The 15,000-nt window shown below is 41.9% G+C and overlaps 1 protein-coding gene across 2 annotated transcripts in view; it reads right to left on the bottom strand.

Annotated features, from left to right (window-relative positions):
* hlcs (holocarboxylase synthetase (biotin-(proprionyl-CoA-carboxylase (ATP-hydrolysing)) ligase)) overlaps positions 1-15,000 on the bottom strand; it is a 40,806-nt gene that overhangs the window by 20,053 nt on the left and 5,753 nt on the right. For both annotated transcript variants that reach the window (XM_029448680.1, XM_029448679.1), the window contains 3 exons: positions 13,138-14,120; positions 12,222-12,401; positions 6,660-6,940 (listed from right to left, as the gene is read on the bottom strand). In XM_029448680.1, the coding sequence (XP_029304540.1) occupies positions 6,660-6,940; positions 12,222-12,401; positions 13,138-14,120 (1,444 nt within the window). The remainder of the gene's footprint in view (positions 1-6,659; positions 6,941-12,221; positions 12,402-13,137; positions 14,121-15,000) is intronic.

Raw genomic sequence — 15,000 nt, 5'->3', positions numbered from 1 at the left:
GATGCCGATGTACTAACGTTACATGATGCCGATGTACTAACATTAGATGATGCCGATGTACTAACGTTACATGATGCCATGATACCGATGTACTAACGTTACATGATGCCGATGTACTAACGTTACATGATGCCATGATGCCGATGTACTAACGCTACATGATGCCGATGTACTAACGTTACATGATGCCGATGTACTAACGTTACATGATGCCGATATAGTAACGTTACATGATGCCATGATGCCAATGTACTAACGTTACATGATGCCGTTGTACTAACGTTGCATGATGCCGATGTACTAACGTTACATGATGCCATGATGCCGATGTACTAACGTTACATGATGCCGATGTACTAACCTTACATGATGCCGATGTACTAACGTTACATGATGCCGATATACTAACGTTACATGATGCCATGATGCCGATGTACTAACGTTACATGATGCCAATGTACTAACGTTACATGATGCCGATGTACTAACGTTGCATGATGCCGATGTACTAACGTTACATGATGCCGATGTACTAACGTTACATGATGCCGATGTACTAACGTTACATGATGCCGATGTACTAACGTTACATGATGCCATGATGCCGATGTACTAACGTTACATGATGCCAATGTACTAACGTTACATGATGCCGATGTACTAACGTTGCATGATGCCGATGTACTAACGTTACATGATGCCGATGTACTAACGTTACATGATGCCGATGTACTAACGTTACATGATGCCGATGTACTAACATTAGATGATGCCGATGTACTAACGTTACATGATGCCATGATACCGATGTACTAACGTTACATGATGCCGATGTACTAACGTTACATGATGCCGATGTACTAACGCTACATGATGCCGATGTACTAACGTTACATGATGCCGATGTACTAACGTTACATGATGCCGATATAGTAACGTTACATGATGCCATGATGCCAATGTACTAACGTTACATGATGCCGATGTACTAACGTTGCATGATGCCGATGTACTAACGTTACATGATGCCATGATGCCGATGTACTAACGTTACATGATGCCGATGTACTAACCTTACATGATGCCGATGTACTAACGTTACATGATGCCGATATACTAACGTTACATGATGCCATGATGCCGATGTACTAACGTTACATGATGCCAATGTACTAACGTTACATGATGCCGATGTACTAACGTTGCATGATGCCGATGTACTAACGTTACATGATGCCGATGTACTAACGTTACATGATGCCGATGTACTAACGTTACATGATGCCGATGTACTAACGTTACATGATGCCATGATGCCGATGTACTAACGTTACATGATGCCAATGTACTAACGTTACATGATGCCGATGTACTAACGTTGCATGATGCCGATGTACTAACGTTACATGATGCCGATGTACTAACGTTACATGATGCCGATGTACTAACGTTACATGATGCCGATGTACTAACGTTACATGATGCCGATGTGCTAACGTTACATGATGCCATGATGCCGATGTACTAACGTTACATGATGCCGATGTACTAACGTTACATGATGCCGATATACTAACGTTACATGATGCCATGATGCCGATGTGCCAACGTTACATGATGCCGATGTGCTAACGTTACATGATGCCGATGTGCTAACGTTACATGATGCCGATGTGCTAACGTTACATGATGCCGATGTGCTAACGTTACATGATGCCGATGTGCTAACGTTAATGATGCCGATATGCCATGCCATCCTAATGCCAAGCAGCATTCCCAGAGGCAAAGTATTCATCCTGTACTGAACAGCCATGTTTTGCATGGGATATAATTATATTAACGTGATATATATTTTTTAAATATCCCCGTTATCACCATTATACATATATGTGACACACATGTGGTATATTGCAACACCTCTATTACCAACAGAAAATATTTCTGACATATGAGAAACTCTGCAAAGTCATTTAAAGCTGAGATGAAGATGATTATTCGTGCTTTCACGTCTTCGCGTCCCAATTCTTCACCAGCCTAAACGAAACATCTCAATGCTAAGAAGTTATCCAAAACGCTGCTGCTGAGCTTTTGAGCAAGTCATGAAAAAGATCTTATGTGATACCAATCTTGACTTGATTTCAATGGCTCTCCATCCAATTCAGAATTCAATTCAAGGTTATTGTGATCACTTATGGATCCCTGCACCATCAGCAGCATCTCAGGTCCTCTGATCAGGGTTTGATGGTTGTCCCTCGCTCCAGGCTTAAATCTAAAAGAAACTGTGCTTTGGCTCCTAAACTTTGGATCTCTTTCCCTTTTATCTTTAACACCTTGGATGCTTTAAAAAAAGCTCAGACCCACTTATTTAGAATTTCTATTGTGTAGTTGTAATTACTTTATTTATTTATTTGATGTCTGTTGCCTTATGCTTCGTTAAATTGTGCTCTTTTGGACATTCTGCTCTAGAAAGGAGCTAAACTAAAATGTGACTAAACAAATACACATTACAAAACTTAATGTGTAATAATTACCAAAGTATCAGTGGGCACATGTGCAAGAATTCATTGGTTTCCACTAGCATTCCTCTAAAACTGCTTAAAACTGTCAATTCTACCAAAAAGATGGATTTTCTCTGAAAATATTGGGTATCATACTGAATACTTTGTAACACAAATGCTTGAAGAAATAAAACAGACATTCCTTAATAATAACATTAATCAAGCGTGCTCCAGAGGGACATCTGGAAATTCAAACATTAGCAGTAAAATCAAACTGCAGCAACAGGTTTGGGGTTATATGGCCTGCTCATTCACCCTGCATTAGTTTTTGTATAACCTTAATGACAACACTGTCTGTTCCAATCAGCTCAGTGTTGCTCCACAATCCATTTTTCAAACTTTATGACAGTTTTAATTGCTCCCACCTGCTGCCTGATCGACCCGCTCAACAGCCACTTTTACTCATGTGTGGGTGCAGACAAAGAAGTCTATTAGGTCCAAGTTGCCTTTGCTGCAGTGAGGTCACTTAGGCATTAAATTAGTTCCAGCCCGTCTACCCTCACAGTACACACACACACTCACACACACAAAATTCAAAAGCCGCACCTTTGCCCCAGCATCCACCTGTAGGCTCTGAGTCTACCTTCCGCAAAAGGGAAGTTTGTATTGTTGAGGTCAGAGCTTAATAATAATAACTTTATTTAAATAGCACCTTTCATCATCACTGTCAACACAATAGATACAAAATATAAAACAGCAGCGGTAAAAACAATGGATATAAAGGCACAAAACTAATTCTAGCAATACTTCTCATGTGAAAGAGACATGACTGAGCTAGCCTTGTAACATGGGAATCTAAATAGAGGTTGCGATTTAAAATACTAACGTTCATAACAGTAGGTACGACATGTTTAGCTAGAGTTCCACGATAAGGCAGAAATTGGCCTTTTGCGTGCTTAGGACCAATAAGACGGAGTTAAACTAAAGAAAGTTTTCTGCCATCAAACCCTTAACTGCATCTCTGCAAGCATGCGGATAAGATTATTTGGCTACTTCCCAATGATTTGCACAAGTACAGCTGAGCATCATCTGCATAGCAATAAAATGAAATATCATGCTGTTGGATAATGCGGCTTCATGCCGCACAACAAAGACGACACGCCTGCGAACGGATCGCCAGCTAAACTAAAAACAGCTCAGTAATCTCTGCATTCATGGACTGAACCTCAACTGGGCATAGTAGAATATTTAGCAGACAGTAATCTTATACAGCCATATAACTGCTGATGTAAATGTTTGTACATGTGTTGTTTTGTTTTTTATTGACGGAGCTGTGTGATCTGTTGTATTGAGGATAACGTAGTTATAACTGGTTGTTTCTCCAGGTGATGTGTTAGTATTGTACACACAGAGTCACATGCACACCATCAAAGCTCCCGCTACATGTTCTTTGTCTAACCCTTGTGTAACGCGCTTGTGCACGCAGAGCACAAAGTGTGTTTTTCATTTATCTGAATTGCTTTTTGGACAATACTGCACATGCTGGTTTGTTTAATGTTGAACAAGAGTGATTTCTGCAAACCTTTTGATAGCAAAGAATTCCTAAATCTTTCAACCTTTTCTAGCTATTGATGTGGTAGTTTGTTTTATTAATTTAATTATTAATGAGGTTTCTTAATTCATTGTCTAGTATATTTTATGAGTCAACATTAACTGACTATCGTTTTCCTTTGATCAAAAGGTGGTGCCCCGAGAGATGATTTGATTTAAATTAAGTCATAGTAATTAATATAATTAATAATTATATTAAATATAATAATACCTCTCATGTTAAAAGCCAATTTCTAAGTTTTAGATAGGGATTATCCAAAAGTTAGCGGATGGCTTTTAACATGAGAAGCTCTTTTACAAGTTACTCAACTGTAAAGATACACAAAGCAACAGGACACATGTACAGAACAATAATAATGCACATGAAATTAATATGCTAACTGCTAAAGGCCCTGTCACACATATCCGTATGACAGAAACATATGCCGGCGCATACGAAAATTTGTCAGAGTCCAAATACGTCCAACTTTTCATCGGATCGGAAAAGTGAACATATACAGATACGCATGTCTAACCTATTGATATCGCATCACTTACTTATACAAAATGTATCAAGACGAATACCCAACAAATGCATAATGTATACAAAAATATGGCGTATACAAAATATCGGCAACACGCTGGTTTACATTGATATAAGGTAAGGTATAAGTAGTATTCGTTAAGAGCGAGCGGTGTTACGCTGGGGTGCGTTGTTGAATGCTGATGTTTTGAGCATGTTCAAAATTACCGGACGTACCCGACGTGTGCTTCATAAGATATGCAGACATTACGTGACGTTAGACATACGTGAATACGTACGTGAATACTTACCTACGTAAATATAGTACGTAAATACCTACGTGAATACCTACGTGACTACGTTAGAGGAACGTTAGATATAGGCTACGTCGGCTGACGGTGAACCCTACAGCCAATTTATTGATAACGAGTGGATACCCAATTCCTACCCTATGTTAACATTATGTCTGACGACGGAGTAACTTATTAAACATGTTTCTACAGTTCAGCTAGCGTTCAGCATGTTAGCCGTTCTCCAGCATCAGCATGACGTAAACCAGATGCCACTTTTCCAGCTCCGTTGGCCAGACGCTCTGATACGTTTTAAATAGGTAAATGATACGATATCAATGTTTGACATGCGTATAATAATTTGTTATGTATTCGTTATGTATGTGTCAGCTACAACACCACTGACACATTTTTAGCTAATTTTCATATACCCATACGGAACTGTGTGACAGAGCCGTATGTCTGGCGTGTTCGGCGTATCGTCTGTGTCCTTCAAACGATCACATCTTACCCTTAATTTATATCAACCTATTGATCGGCAGGATACGTTTCTGTCATACGGTTTTGTGTGACAGGGTCTTAAGCCCCGAGTGTCACAGGTAAAAGAAGAATTTATATCTCTTGTCTTTAGTTTAATTCTTTTATATTTTATATATTTTTATAAACAGAGATTAACAGATTTCTGTGAGGGAATCTCACACATCAACACAACGTTCTGACCTTAGTGCAGAGCAGTGTGGGGGAAAGTAATGGGACAGCATAGGAGAAAGAGACAAGGGGGGAAAGAGAAAAAGTGGAGGTGAAAAGGAAATGCATTAAAAAGGAGAGAAGCTCTGCAGGGAAGGGCAACAAATGCTGCAAAACTACAGGTATGCTCACGAGCAAAGGACATGGCTCGTGTGTAAACAAGCAAACAAACAAAACACATGCTGGACCGCCTTCAACATGTCATAATATCACAACTATCCTTCAGAGTTGATTCTGTGTTTTACGCATGGAGACAATATTGAAATCAAGACCTGTACACTGATTTCTGTCTTCTGTCAGGTGGAAGCACCTCCAGTTACTCACAGCTCCCAGAGCTTCATGATGATCAACACAAGTCAGTCAGAGCTCTTGGGAAATGCCAGGTTCAAAACAAACACTCCAAAAGTTAACAACAATTATATATAGCATTAATTATGCAATTGTGCAATTGACCGACTCTCAAAACCTTTTCAAAAGGTTTAGCAGTTTTTGTGTGTAGTAATAAAACTAAAATATATGTCCCTGGCATAAACACTAAACCTTAATCTTGCAACAAAAGATTTTGTCTTTTGTGAGAGAGGAAATTATGAAAGGCTAATGCTATATTCACGGCGTGAATTATTATCCTGGCTCTGGTGTGTGACAACCAGCGCTGCATTGACAGCTAACAGTCATACATTTCAGACACACATATTCACTTGAGCCACCATCAGCCTATGAATGTGACTCAGTCCTGACCACACGACAGTGGGTGAAATGAGTCACAGGGTGTGAGCACATGATACAAAAATGAACTAGTTTATTTGACTAGCTGCAGGGATTTGTGCTGTAGCGTGATGAAAGGCGGCGTGTAAGATTACAGCTGGTTAGCCTGTGCACATTGCAGCAATCACAATGAAGTGTTGCATGTCTTTTTGGTCACTAAGCCACAATCTTGCCTGTGAGAAAACGCTGCTGCCAGCCTCAGTGTACATTTCAAACATTAAACAGGCTCAGAGGAACACGTGTTACCCTTGCATCAGGTCCATGGTAGACGTGAGGACCTCAGCGTACAGCAGGGTGTGTCCCAGGAGGCTGCTCTTCAGGTTCTTGCTGTAGATCTCCATACTGAACTGCGGCCAGCTCTGGGACTCTGAAGAGTTGGTGACCAGGGCCAGAGAACCCTCAGGCAGCGAAGGACCATCCTGCAGCTCAGAACAGGACACCAGTGCGAGGGAGGCCTTGGACAATGTGAGGAGGCCATTTTGATCTGCATGTGTCTGCAGCCAAGTCAGGAAGCTGGCCTTAGTCTCCTGTGAGGAGCAGAGAAGGACAATAATACCATCATCTATTTCTTTTATATAAGTTAATATAGCCATTTCTCTTTAGACACACGGCCACACTTGCAGTTTCTGTTATGTTATTGGATACAACACCTGACGGCCTCTTAGTAGACCAATGTATATTGTAATGCAAAAGCAAAGTTTTCTATCAAGGCAGGAGTTTACCTTAGGCTGAGCATCAGTACTTTCTGACTCCTGACTGTAATTATAACTCAGCTGGGGACAGTTCATGCTAATGAAGGAACATGTCATCCAGTGGAATCGTGTTATAACACTCAAGTGTTTTTAATAGTTGAAGCTCAAAGGCACAGAGGAATAAGCTATACGAAGCTTTGGATACAAAATACTTGTTAGTAGAAACATTCACATGGGGTTTGTTGACAAGTCCTTTGATTTCACCCCCTCAGCCCGTGGGGTTATAATAAGGGGTTCTACCACTTAAATATGACTGTCATTGGCATTACTCAGCAGAATGCTCATGCATCTTGTTAAACCGCAGAGAGTTTAGACACATTCTGTGTTCAACTGGGTTTTGGTATCAGGCGCCATCTCTCATTCCAAGCTTTTACAGACATTTCGGATTCAGAATCAACTGTCCAAGATTCGAGTTGGAATGCATTTGATTGAATTTCCGTTTGAAATAAATGTGCTGAATGAGTTAATCAGCGTGTGTGTGGCTAATCAATGACATGGTGTAATTAGGCAGCAGGCCCAGACTGCTCTGTTCCAGTCACTTCCCATTAATCAGGTTTCTCTCCTGTGTCCTTACACACACAACACATGTTGTCTTAATGTTTACTCTGTTCTTTCTATGGAGAATATATTATTGTGTAATGGACTTCCTTAACTCTCCTATTAGACTTCACTTTCTGTGTATGTGATGTAATAATGCAAAGCACTTTATTGTGCAATTCTGCAAGTTGATTTGATTTGATTTGATTTGACATTAACATGAAGTCATCCTCACAAGACATAGCAGGATACTTGTTTGGAGTATGATAGTGACATTGCACAGATGGATCATAAACTCAGTTGAGATGAGCCATGCTTATCATCAAACTCTGTCACAGGATTGGCTGAGCAGGACTGTCAAACATCTTTGTAAGTCTAACGCATGACGTGGATTGTTTCAACTCAACTTACTGGATCTAACAGCAGAAGCAGTAAAACCACAGACATACGCACAACTAATGTCATGTATTCCAAATGAATGTTGGAGTGGAAATCTGCGGTTCGATCTCCGGCTGCTCCAATACGCATGCCGAAGTGTCCTTGAGCAAGATACTGAACCCTAAACGGCTCCCGAAGGCACAGCATCAGTGTATGAATGTGTGTGTTTGTGTAAATGTGGACATGTAGTGTAAAAGTGCTTTGAGTGGTCGGAAGACTAGAAAGGCGCTACATAAATCCAAGTCTATTCACCATCAAAATCTCTTTATTTACATTGACAGAAAAGAAGAGATGAAATATTATAGTCTGTTTTTTTTCCTTCAGTGCTGCAGTTTCTTCTCCTGAGCTGCACGCGCCATGTCAGGACTACAGCGGCACAATGAGCACAGTCAGGAGGACCCGGGCTCACTTACGTAAGTTAAAGTTCACAAAGACAACAGCAGGCCTCGGGGGAATCAACGTGATATTTTGGCTAGATGGACAGTTTTCATCGACTAAAACTAGACTAAAATAGTTACACGGAGAGAAGACTAAGTGAAGACTAAAATGTGTAGACTTTAGTCAACTAAAACTTGACAAAACAAAAAAGGATGAGGTTGACTAAATATGATCAAACTAACAGGGACATTTGACACAGACTGAGACTGAGACCAAATGGAAAAAGATTATGCAAAATGACAACAAGATCTTTAAACCTCCTTTTCTCTAAAATCAGCGATCAGCTCCTCCCTTGGACGTTAAGCAGTAAGTTGTCTCTCTTTGATTTCCTGCTGATATGAATTCTCATCCTGAATTTCATTATTAGAGTCTCGTTTTATTCATAAAAACCATGAACATTTTATATTCTAGCTTTAGTTCATAAAAACACTTAGTAGGCATCGTAGTCTTATTTTAGTCAAGACCTGTCAGGAGGATTTCCCTTTTATTTCACTTAGACTAAGGCTTCCAGGTTAGAGTCCACCTTTTAAGCTAAAAGAACAAACTGGATGCTTTTACAGAAATGAGGAGAGGGGTTCTGATCTGAAGAATGTAAGTAACACATGGAGACAAGAAACACCTTCTGATTAAATTCATTTGAGATGAAACCAACGTATGAAAGGCTATCAATAAAATACAATCTGAAAAAGTCTCACATCTGAACCAACTTCACTCAACAAGTCATCAGATAAATAGAACCACACAAGGCAACACGATGTAAAGACAATGAATTTATCACAGGTCTTTTTTTAAAACACTTAAAAGTTATTTCCCTCTAAAAACGGTATCAAGCCTAACTGAATAACACATTTGATGAACCTTTCTGATCCCCGTTTCAGTTACACACTCTGACACTCAAATAATACAAACCAAAATAATCCGGGCTTTTCCCTTCACACGACCACATCCTCTATGTTAATGTCTCAATGCGTTGTGTGTACTGGAGAAGGCTTCCATCACCTGCAAACGGCCGACTGCTGCAGTCACTCACACTCAGTTGGTCTTTCCGCTGCAATAGTGTAACTCAATAAAAACCTCTATGAATTTAACCTAATTAAAAATGTATTAATTAATAATTAATAATTAATATGAATCCTCTGGTAGCTCACCTGGTCGACAGCCTTGGTACATGGGCTGACCTGAGTCCTTACCGCATCAGCCCGGGTTCAAATCCAACCCCCGGCCCTTTACTGCATGCTGTCCCCTCTCTCTCCACATTTCCTGTCTGTCTTCAGCTGTACTGAATAATAAAGTGAAAAGCCCCAAACAATCATCTTTCATTTGGATTCATAATAGCAGGCGATGGTTGATGGTAAGCAGTATTTATTTAAATCATTACAGCTGGCTACGACTTTCTCATTCATTTGGGAAGGTGGTCCTTGTAACAATCAGAAGTGGTAGAGAAAGGTTGATGGTTGAGAACCCCTGGTTTAAAAGATAGTAGTAGCAGGGAAAATGATGTCTGTTGATAACTGTTACTAAAGACAATAACGATCCATCAACTCCAACAAGCGTTGACACACAATAAGCCTCTGCACTCACTTGTGAATGAATCCTATAATAGTAAAACCAAATTAAAGAAGGAGCTTTAGGAAATCCATTAAAGTCCTGATTCTATTTTAATCAAGAACCCACTTCTTTTCCCGACAGAGGGAAGTGGTGATTTACCAGCTCATAGCAGAGAACAGGAACACCCACTGAGCAGTGATGGAAGTCAGCCGCACCGATAACCACCACACTGAATGCATTAGTGTGTGCTGGAGAGGGTTTTCATCGCCTGCAAAGAGCCCTGCTACTAGCAGAGCGTCTCAACCTCACAGCTGTTGCAGTGGCAGGGTCCAGTACTGTGAATGTTACCCAGGCCGCACACGGCTTTAAAACTGCACAACTGACCAGTTTCTTTCCTAAACAGAGAGATACTGATAATATGACAGAAGTGAGATTTATACATATTATGCATGTGAATAGTGCAAGTTCTCTGTGGATATCATTCTTATCATTATGTATATAGATACATAAGCATACAGTTTCTTATACATTTCTTGTTATTCATCAGTTGATATGTATATACGCCAATAGTATATGTATATATAAAAAGCTGAAATTGGCTGATAATATTGCCTGTGACTGTATTGTTTAGGCTCTAGATATTAGTCCGTCATGTTTCACAGTCTAGTTATGTTGTTTGGTAATTACTGCATTTACATGTTTAAAGAATGTAACATGTAACACAAACAGGTGTTGTTGTCTGCCAAAAGTATTATTATAAATATATTCAGGTAAAGAGTTTCCAACCTGCTGAGATCGAGTAGCAATCCCTGACAACAAGCACTAATGGAAACCTCCACCACTTATACTTAAGACCACTCAAGACCAAAATACCAGGGGACAAAAACAACACGACAACTTTAGGTCTGAATAAAAGCTACTAGAAGCCATCCAAGCGTAGTGCATGCGGAGCAGAGACATGTTGAGGTACAGCTACCAGCACTCCTGCTCAACCTACACAACAATCTGGAAACAATTCTGCAGCCCCCAATTTCCATGAGCCTGCTTCTTGTTGGGACATGGCGGGGAAGTGGCTGGGGCAGTGGGGTCAAAGGTCACACAGCAATCCAAATATACAACAATGAAGACAAAAACAACTACAATACTCTTGATACTTCTACCAATACCAACGTAATATTATTTTTGTTTTTTAAGACAGGCTTTGTGCCCAAATAGGAGAGCTGACTTCACTCTACCGGCCATATGTGACCAGCGCTGCTCAGTAGAATGACTCAGGTTCTTGGTTCCTGCTTCTCAGCAACCTGGAGCTCCACCTCCCCCTAGTGGTTCTTCTTTATGACATGCATCTTTAAAACACAATCTTCCTACTCCATGAAACCCCCCCATTCCTGATCAACTCCCTCAATCTACTGAGAAAAGTAATACTGCTATTGTTGTCATTTTCTTACACATCAAAACATGAATTCAGATTAGTTATGTATTAAATCATTGGAAAAATATTTGTTGAGCTTTTTATTCATTAGACAGTCTTCAAAAGGCATTTCCTCAAGCTAAAGTGAACTTGTAAAGTGAAATGTTTCCAAAAAAATCAAACTGAGCGCCCCTCGCTGCGGTCACTCACTGTGATGGCTGATCAAAGATTTACAGCCCGCACGTTTGTATTGGCTCTCTGTGCACAGACCTGCTGGTGGCCTGCTGCATATATACTCATATATTTGCATACATTTAGAAAGCAAAATTGCTTCCACATGTGTAGCGTGTAGCAACTGTGCTGCCGCTCATACAATTAACTTTAATAAAAACAATCTGGTGCTCACTCTGTGTGTGTGTGTGTGTGTGTGTGTGTGTGTGTGTGTGTGTGTGTGTGTGTGTGTGTGTGTGTGTGTTAATGGATGAATAAATGAGTGGATGAATGGTAAGGTGATGGATGTATAGATATTTGTTCTGAAGGGTAGAATGTCAGCAAAAACACGAGACATTTAATTTTCATGTATTTTTACATTCTTGGAAACAAAGATAGAGCATCAGGAGAGTCTTCAACCATATTTTAATCCTGCGCCCTGCTAAAGTACTGACAGAGAGATGTGGGTCTTACCTGAGAGGTGGCCAGCAGGTGCACTGGGCTTGGGGCTGGAGTCTGGTTCAGCTCACAGCTGAGGCCAAGAGAGATGAGGATCTCTGTCAAGACTTCATGACGCAGCACATTGCTGACCTTCAGTTCATCAAAACCTTCGGGTGTTAAATTCTGGGAGTCGGGAGCAATTTCCAGGTGGGCCTGCAGACAGGGAACACTCAGCATGTCTAACAAGCTCTGAAACATTGACTCACTTAATAGACAATCCCAACAGGAATGAGCTATTTTGCTATGGCAAATATTAACATACATTTAAACAATCTGCACTTGCAATTTAGACATATTATCACAATATATGTATATATCAGTGAGTCTGTGTATGCCCTCTAACAAAGTCTTCCTATTAAAATGTAACCATTACAGCTTAATTAAACATTTCCTAACCCAATACCTAAAACTAAATCTTCAAGTTATGGGCCTGAGCACTGCCTGCACTGCTGCCATGAGGAGCTCACAGCAGCAACACAACTCGACTTCCACACAAGACAGACTCACAGGAATGTTCACCAACCACTCACATTTACAGGGTTCCTCCCAGAATAAGACCAATGTACTAAAGCTGCAGGCGCAGCTCTGACACATGCTGGCCCAAACATATGTTTACCAAACAGGTGCAACAACATTAGAAACGCATCTCATAAATCCAGTTCATCTCCACTGCAGACCACAACCTCCATAATTAACATGTAGTTAAATCAATACCTCTCTGTTTATTATACGTTATTATCTTGGTAATAGTTGAATGTTTGACTGAGCTGTTGTATTGGATTGCAGAACTGTTTAAAAGCATCTAAAAATAAAATAAACTTTGAACCAAAAACAATATTCCCTGTAGAATACCACAATCGTCACTTTCAATAATGTCATACGTCTTTACCTGACAGAGGACAGCTTCCCCGCCATCCCCTCCGTGGGTTACCCTGACTACAACCATATCCCTCTGATGAGGGACGTCCCCCTTCAGCTCTCCCCAGAGCTCCACTTCCCCTCCTCCCTGAGTATCTCTGGTGTAAACCCTCTCACTCGCCAACACGCTCAGTTCAAGCTCTGTGCAGTCCTCCCTGGTGAAGCTCAGCCTGCTGACCTGCCCACGGCGCCTCTCCCTGACTTCCAGACAGAGGCCTGCAGGGCACAGTGTGGAAGCCAGCCCCAGGACCCTGCCACCCTGGCTCAGGTAGGTAAGAAAACGGGTCTGAAGTTGGGGTGTCAGGGTTTCCTCCTCTGCCAGTACCAGGAGCCTGGTGTTGTCCAGCCAGGGGTCGCTCAGAGCCTGCTGTGGTTGGAGGGGATATATTATGTTGTTTTCCAAGTCTATGCACTCTGATAAAAGCTGACGAACTGCTTGAAAACGTTCTTGGCAACCACCCGTGTACAGCAGAATATTTGGAGGTTTGTTATTACAGTCAAATCCATCACTTTGCCCAGAAAAACCTTTGGCATCATGCTCAATATCATCCAGAGTCTCATCTCCACTATCCAGCCGTACTGAGTTATCGTCAGGAAGGTCTGGAATGTTCTCAGCTGAGGCGTATTTGACAGAAAGGATGGTGCTGTTCTCCAGCTCCAAACACTCGTGGCAGCTGGACAGATGCAGGTGGTGTCTATGGCCCTCCATGTGGTGATGATTCCCCAGGGAGTGGTCCTCCGAGTCACAAACAGGTCCCAGATCCTTGGTGCTGCGGAGCGGCTCCGATCCTCGCCGCTCCTCTAACCTCCTCTTTACTTCCGGGGTGAGGAGAAGGCTGCCTTTGCGGCACTGTAGCAGCTGCTGGTCAGCTGACAGGTGACAGAGGGAGGTCTCAGTCTTTGGACACTGCTTCTTCAACAGTTCACTGAGAGTGGACTCTTGGAGGAGGACAGCTATGGGAATGTCACAAAAATGTCAGTGAAATCTGTATCAATATTTCTGTTAACAAGACCATAACAAGCTATATCATTATATATATATATTGTTAATTAGGTATTAAAATAGTCCAAACATAAGGGATTGTTTGGCCAATTGGGAGCACAGAAGCCAGCCTTAAACTAACGCGTTATTAAATAGTTGTCTTCTATTTACACTTTCAGCAGACGGCATGCACTCATGTTCAGTCACGATTAATGAAAGGCCAATATGAAAATATCTGGCTCTATTGCTGCTAAATGCTCCATCGTGTTCACCAGCTAGCCCCTAACCGTGTCTGCCTGTTGTGTTGTGGGGGGCAGGTGGTGTGTTGTGGGGGGCAGGTGGTGTGTTGTGGGGGGCAGGTGTTGTGTTGTGGGGGGCAGGTGTTGTGTTGTGGGGGGCAGGTGGTGTGTTGTACCGGGCAGGTGGTGTGTTGTGGGGGGCAGGGGCAGGTGGTGTGTTGTGGGGGGCAGGTGGTGTGTTGTACCGGGCAGGTGGTGTGTTGTGGGGGGCAGGGGCAGGTGGTGTGTTGTGGGGGGCAGGTGGTGTGTTTTACGGGGCAGGTGTTGTGTTTTACGGGGCAGGTGGTGTGTTGTACGGGGCAGGTGGTGTGTTGTACGGGGCAGGTGGTGTGTTGTACGGGGCAGGTGGTGTGTTGTACGGGGCAGGTGGTGTGTTGTGGGGGGCAGGTGGTGTGTTGTGGGGGGCAGGGGCAGGTGGTGTGTTGTGGGGGGCAGGTGGTGTGTTGTACGGGGCAGGTGGTGTGTTGTGCGGGGCAGGTGGTGTGCAGTGGGTCTATCAGAGCTTCGTCACTGAAAACAGCTGCCTGCTGCTGCTGGAAACCAGGCGGTTGAG

The sequence above is a fragment of the Cottoperca gobio genome, chromosome 14 (assembly GCF_900634415.1).
Source record: "Cottoperca gobio chromosome 14, fCotGob3.1, whole genome shotgun sequence".
Lineage (NCBI taxonomy): Eukaryota > Metazoa > Chordata > Actinopteri > Perciformes > Bovichtidae > Cottoperca > Cottoperca gobio.
The sequence above is the reverse complement of the archived record's forward strand: the minus strand, read 5'-3'. Positions and strand labels throughout refer to the sequence as shown.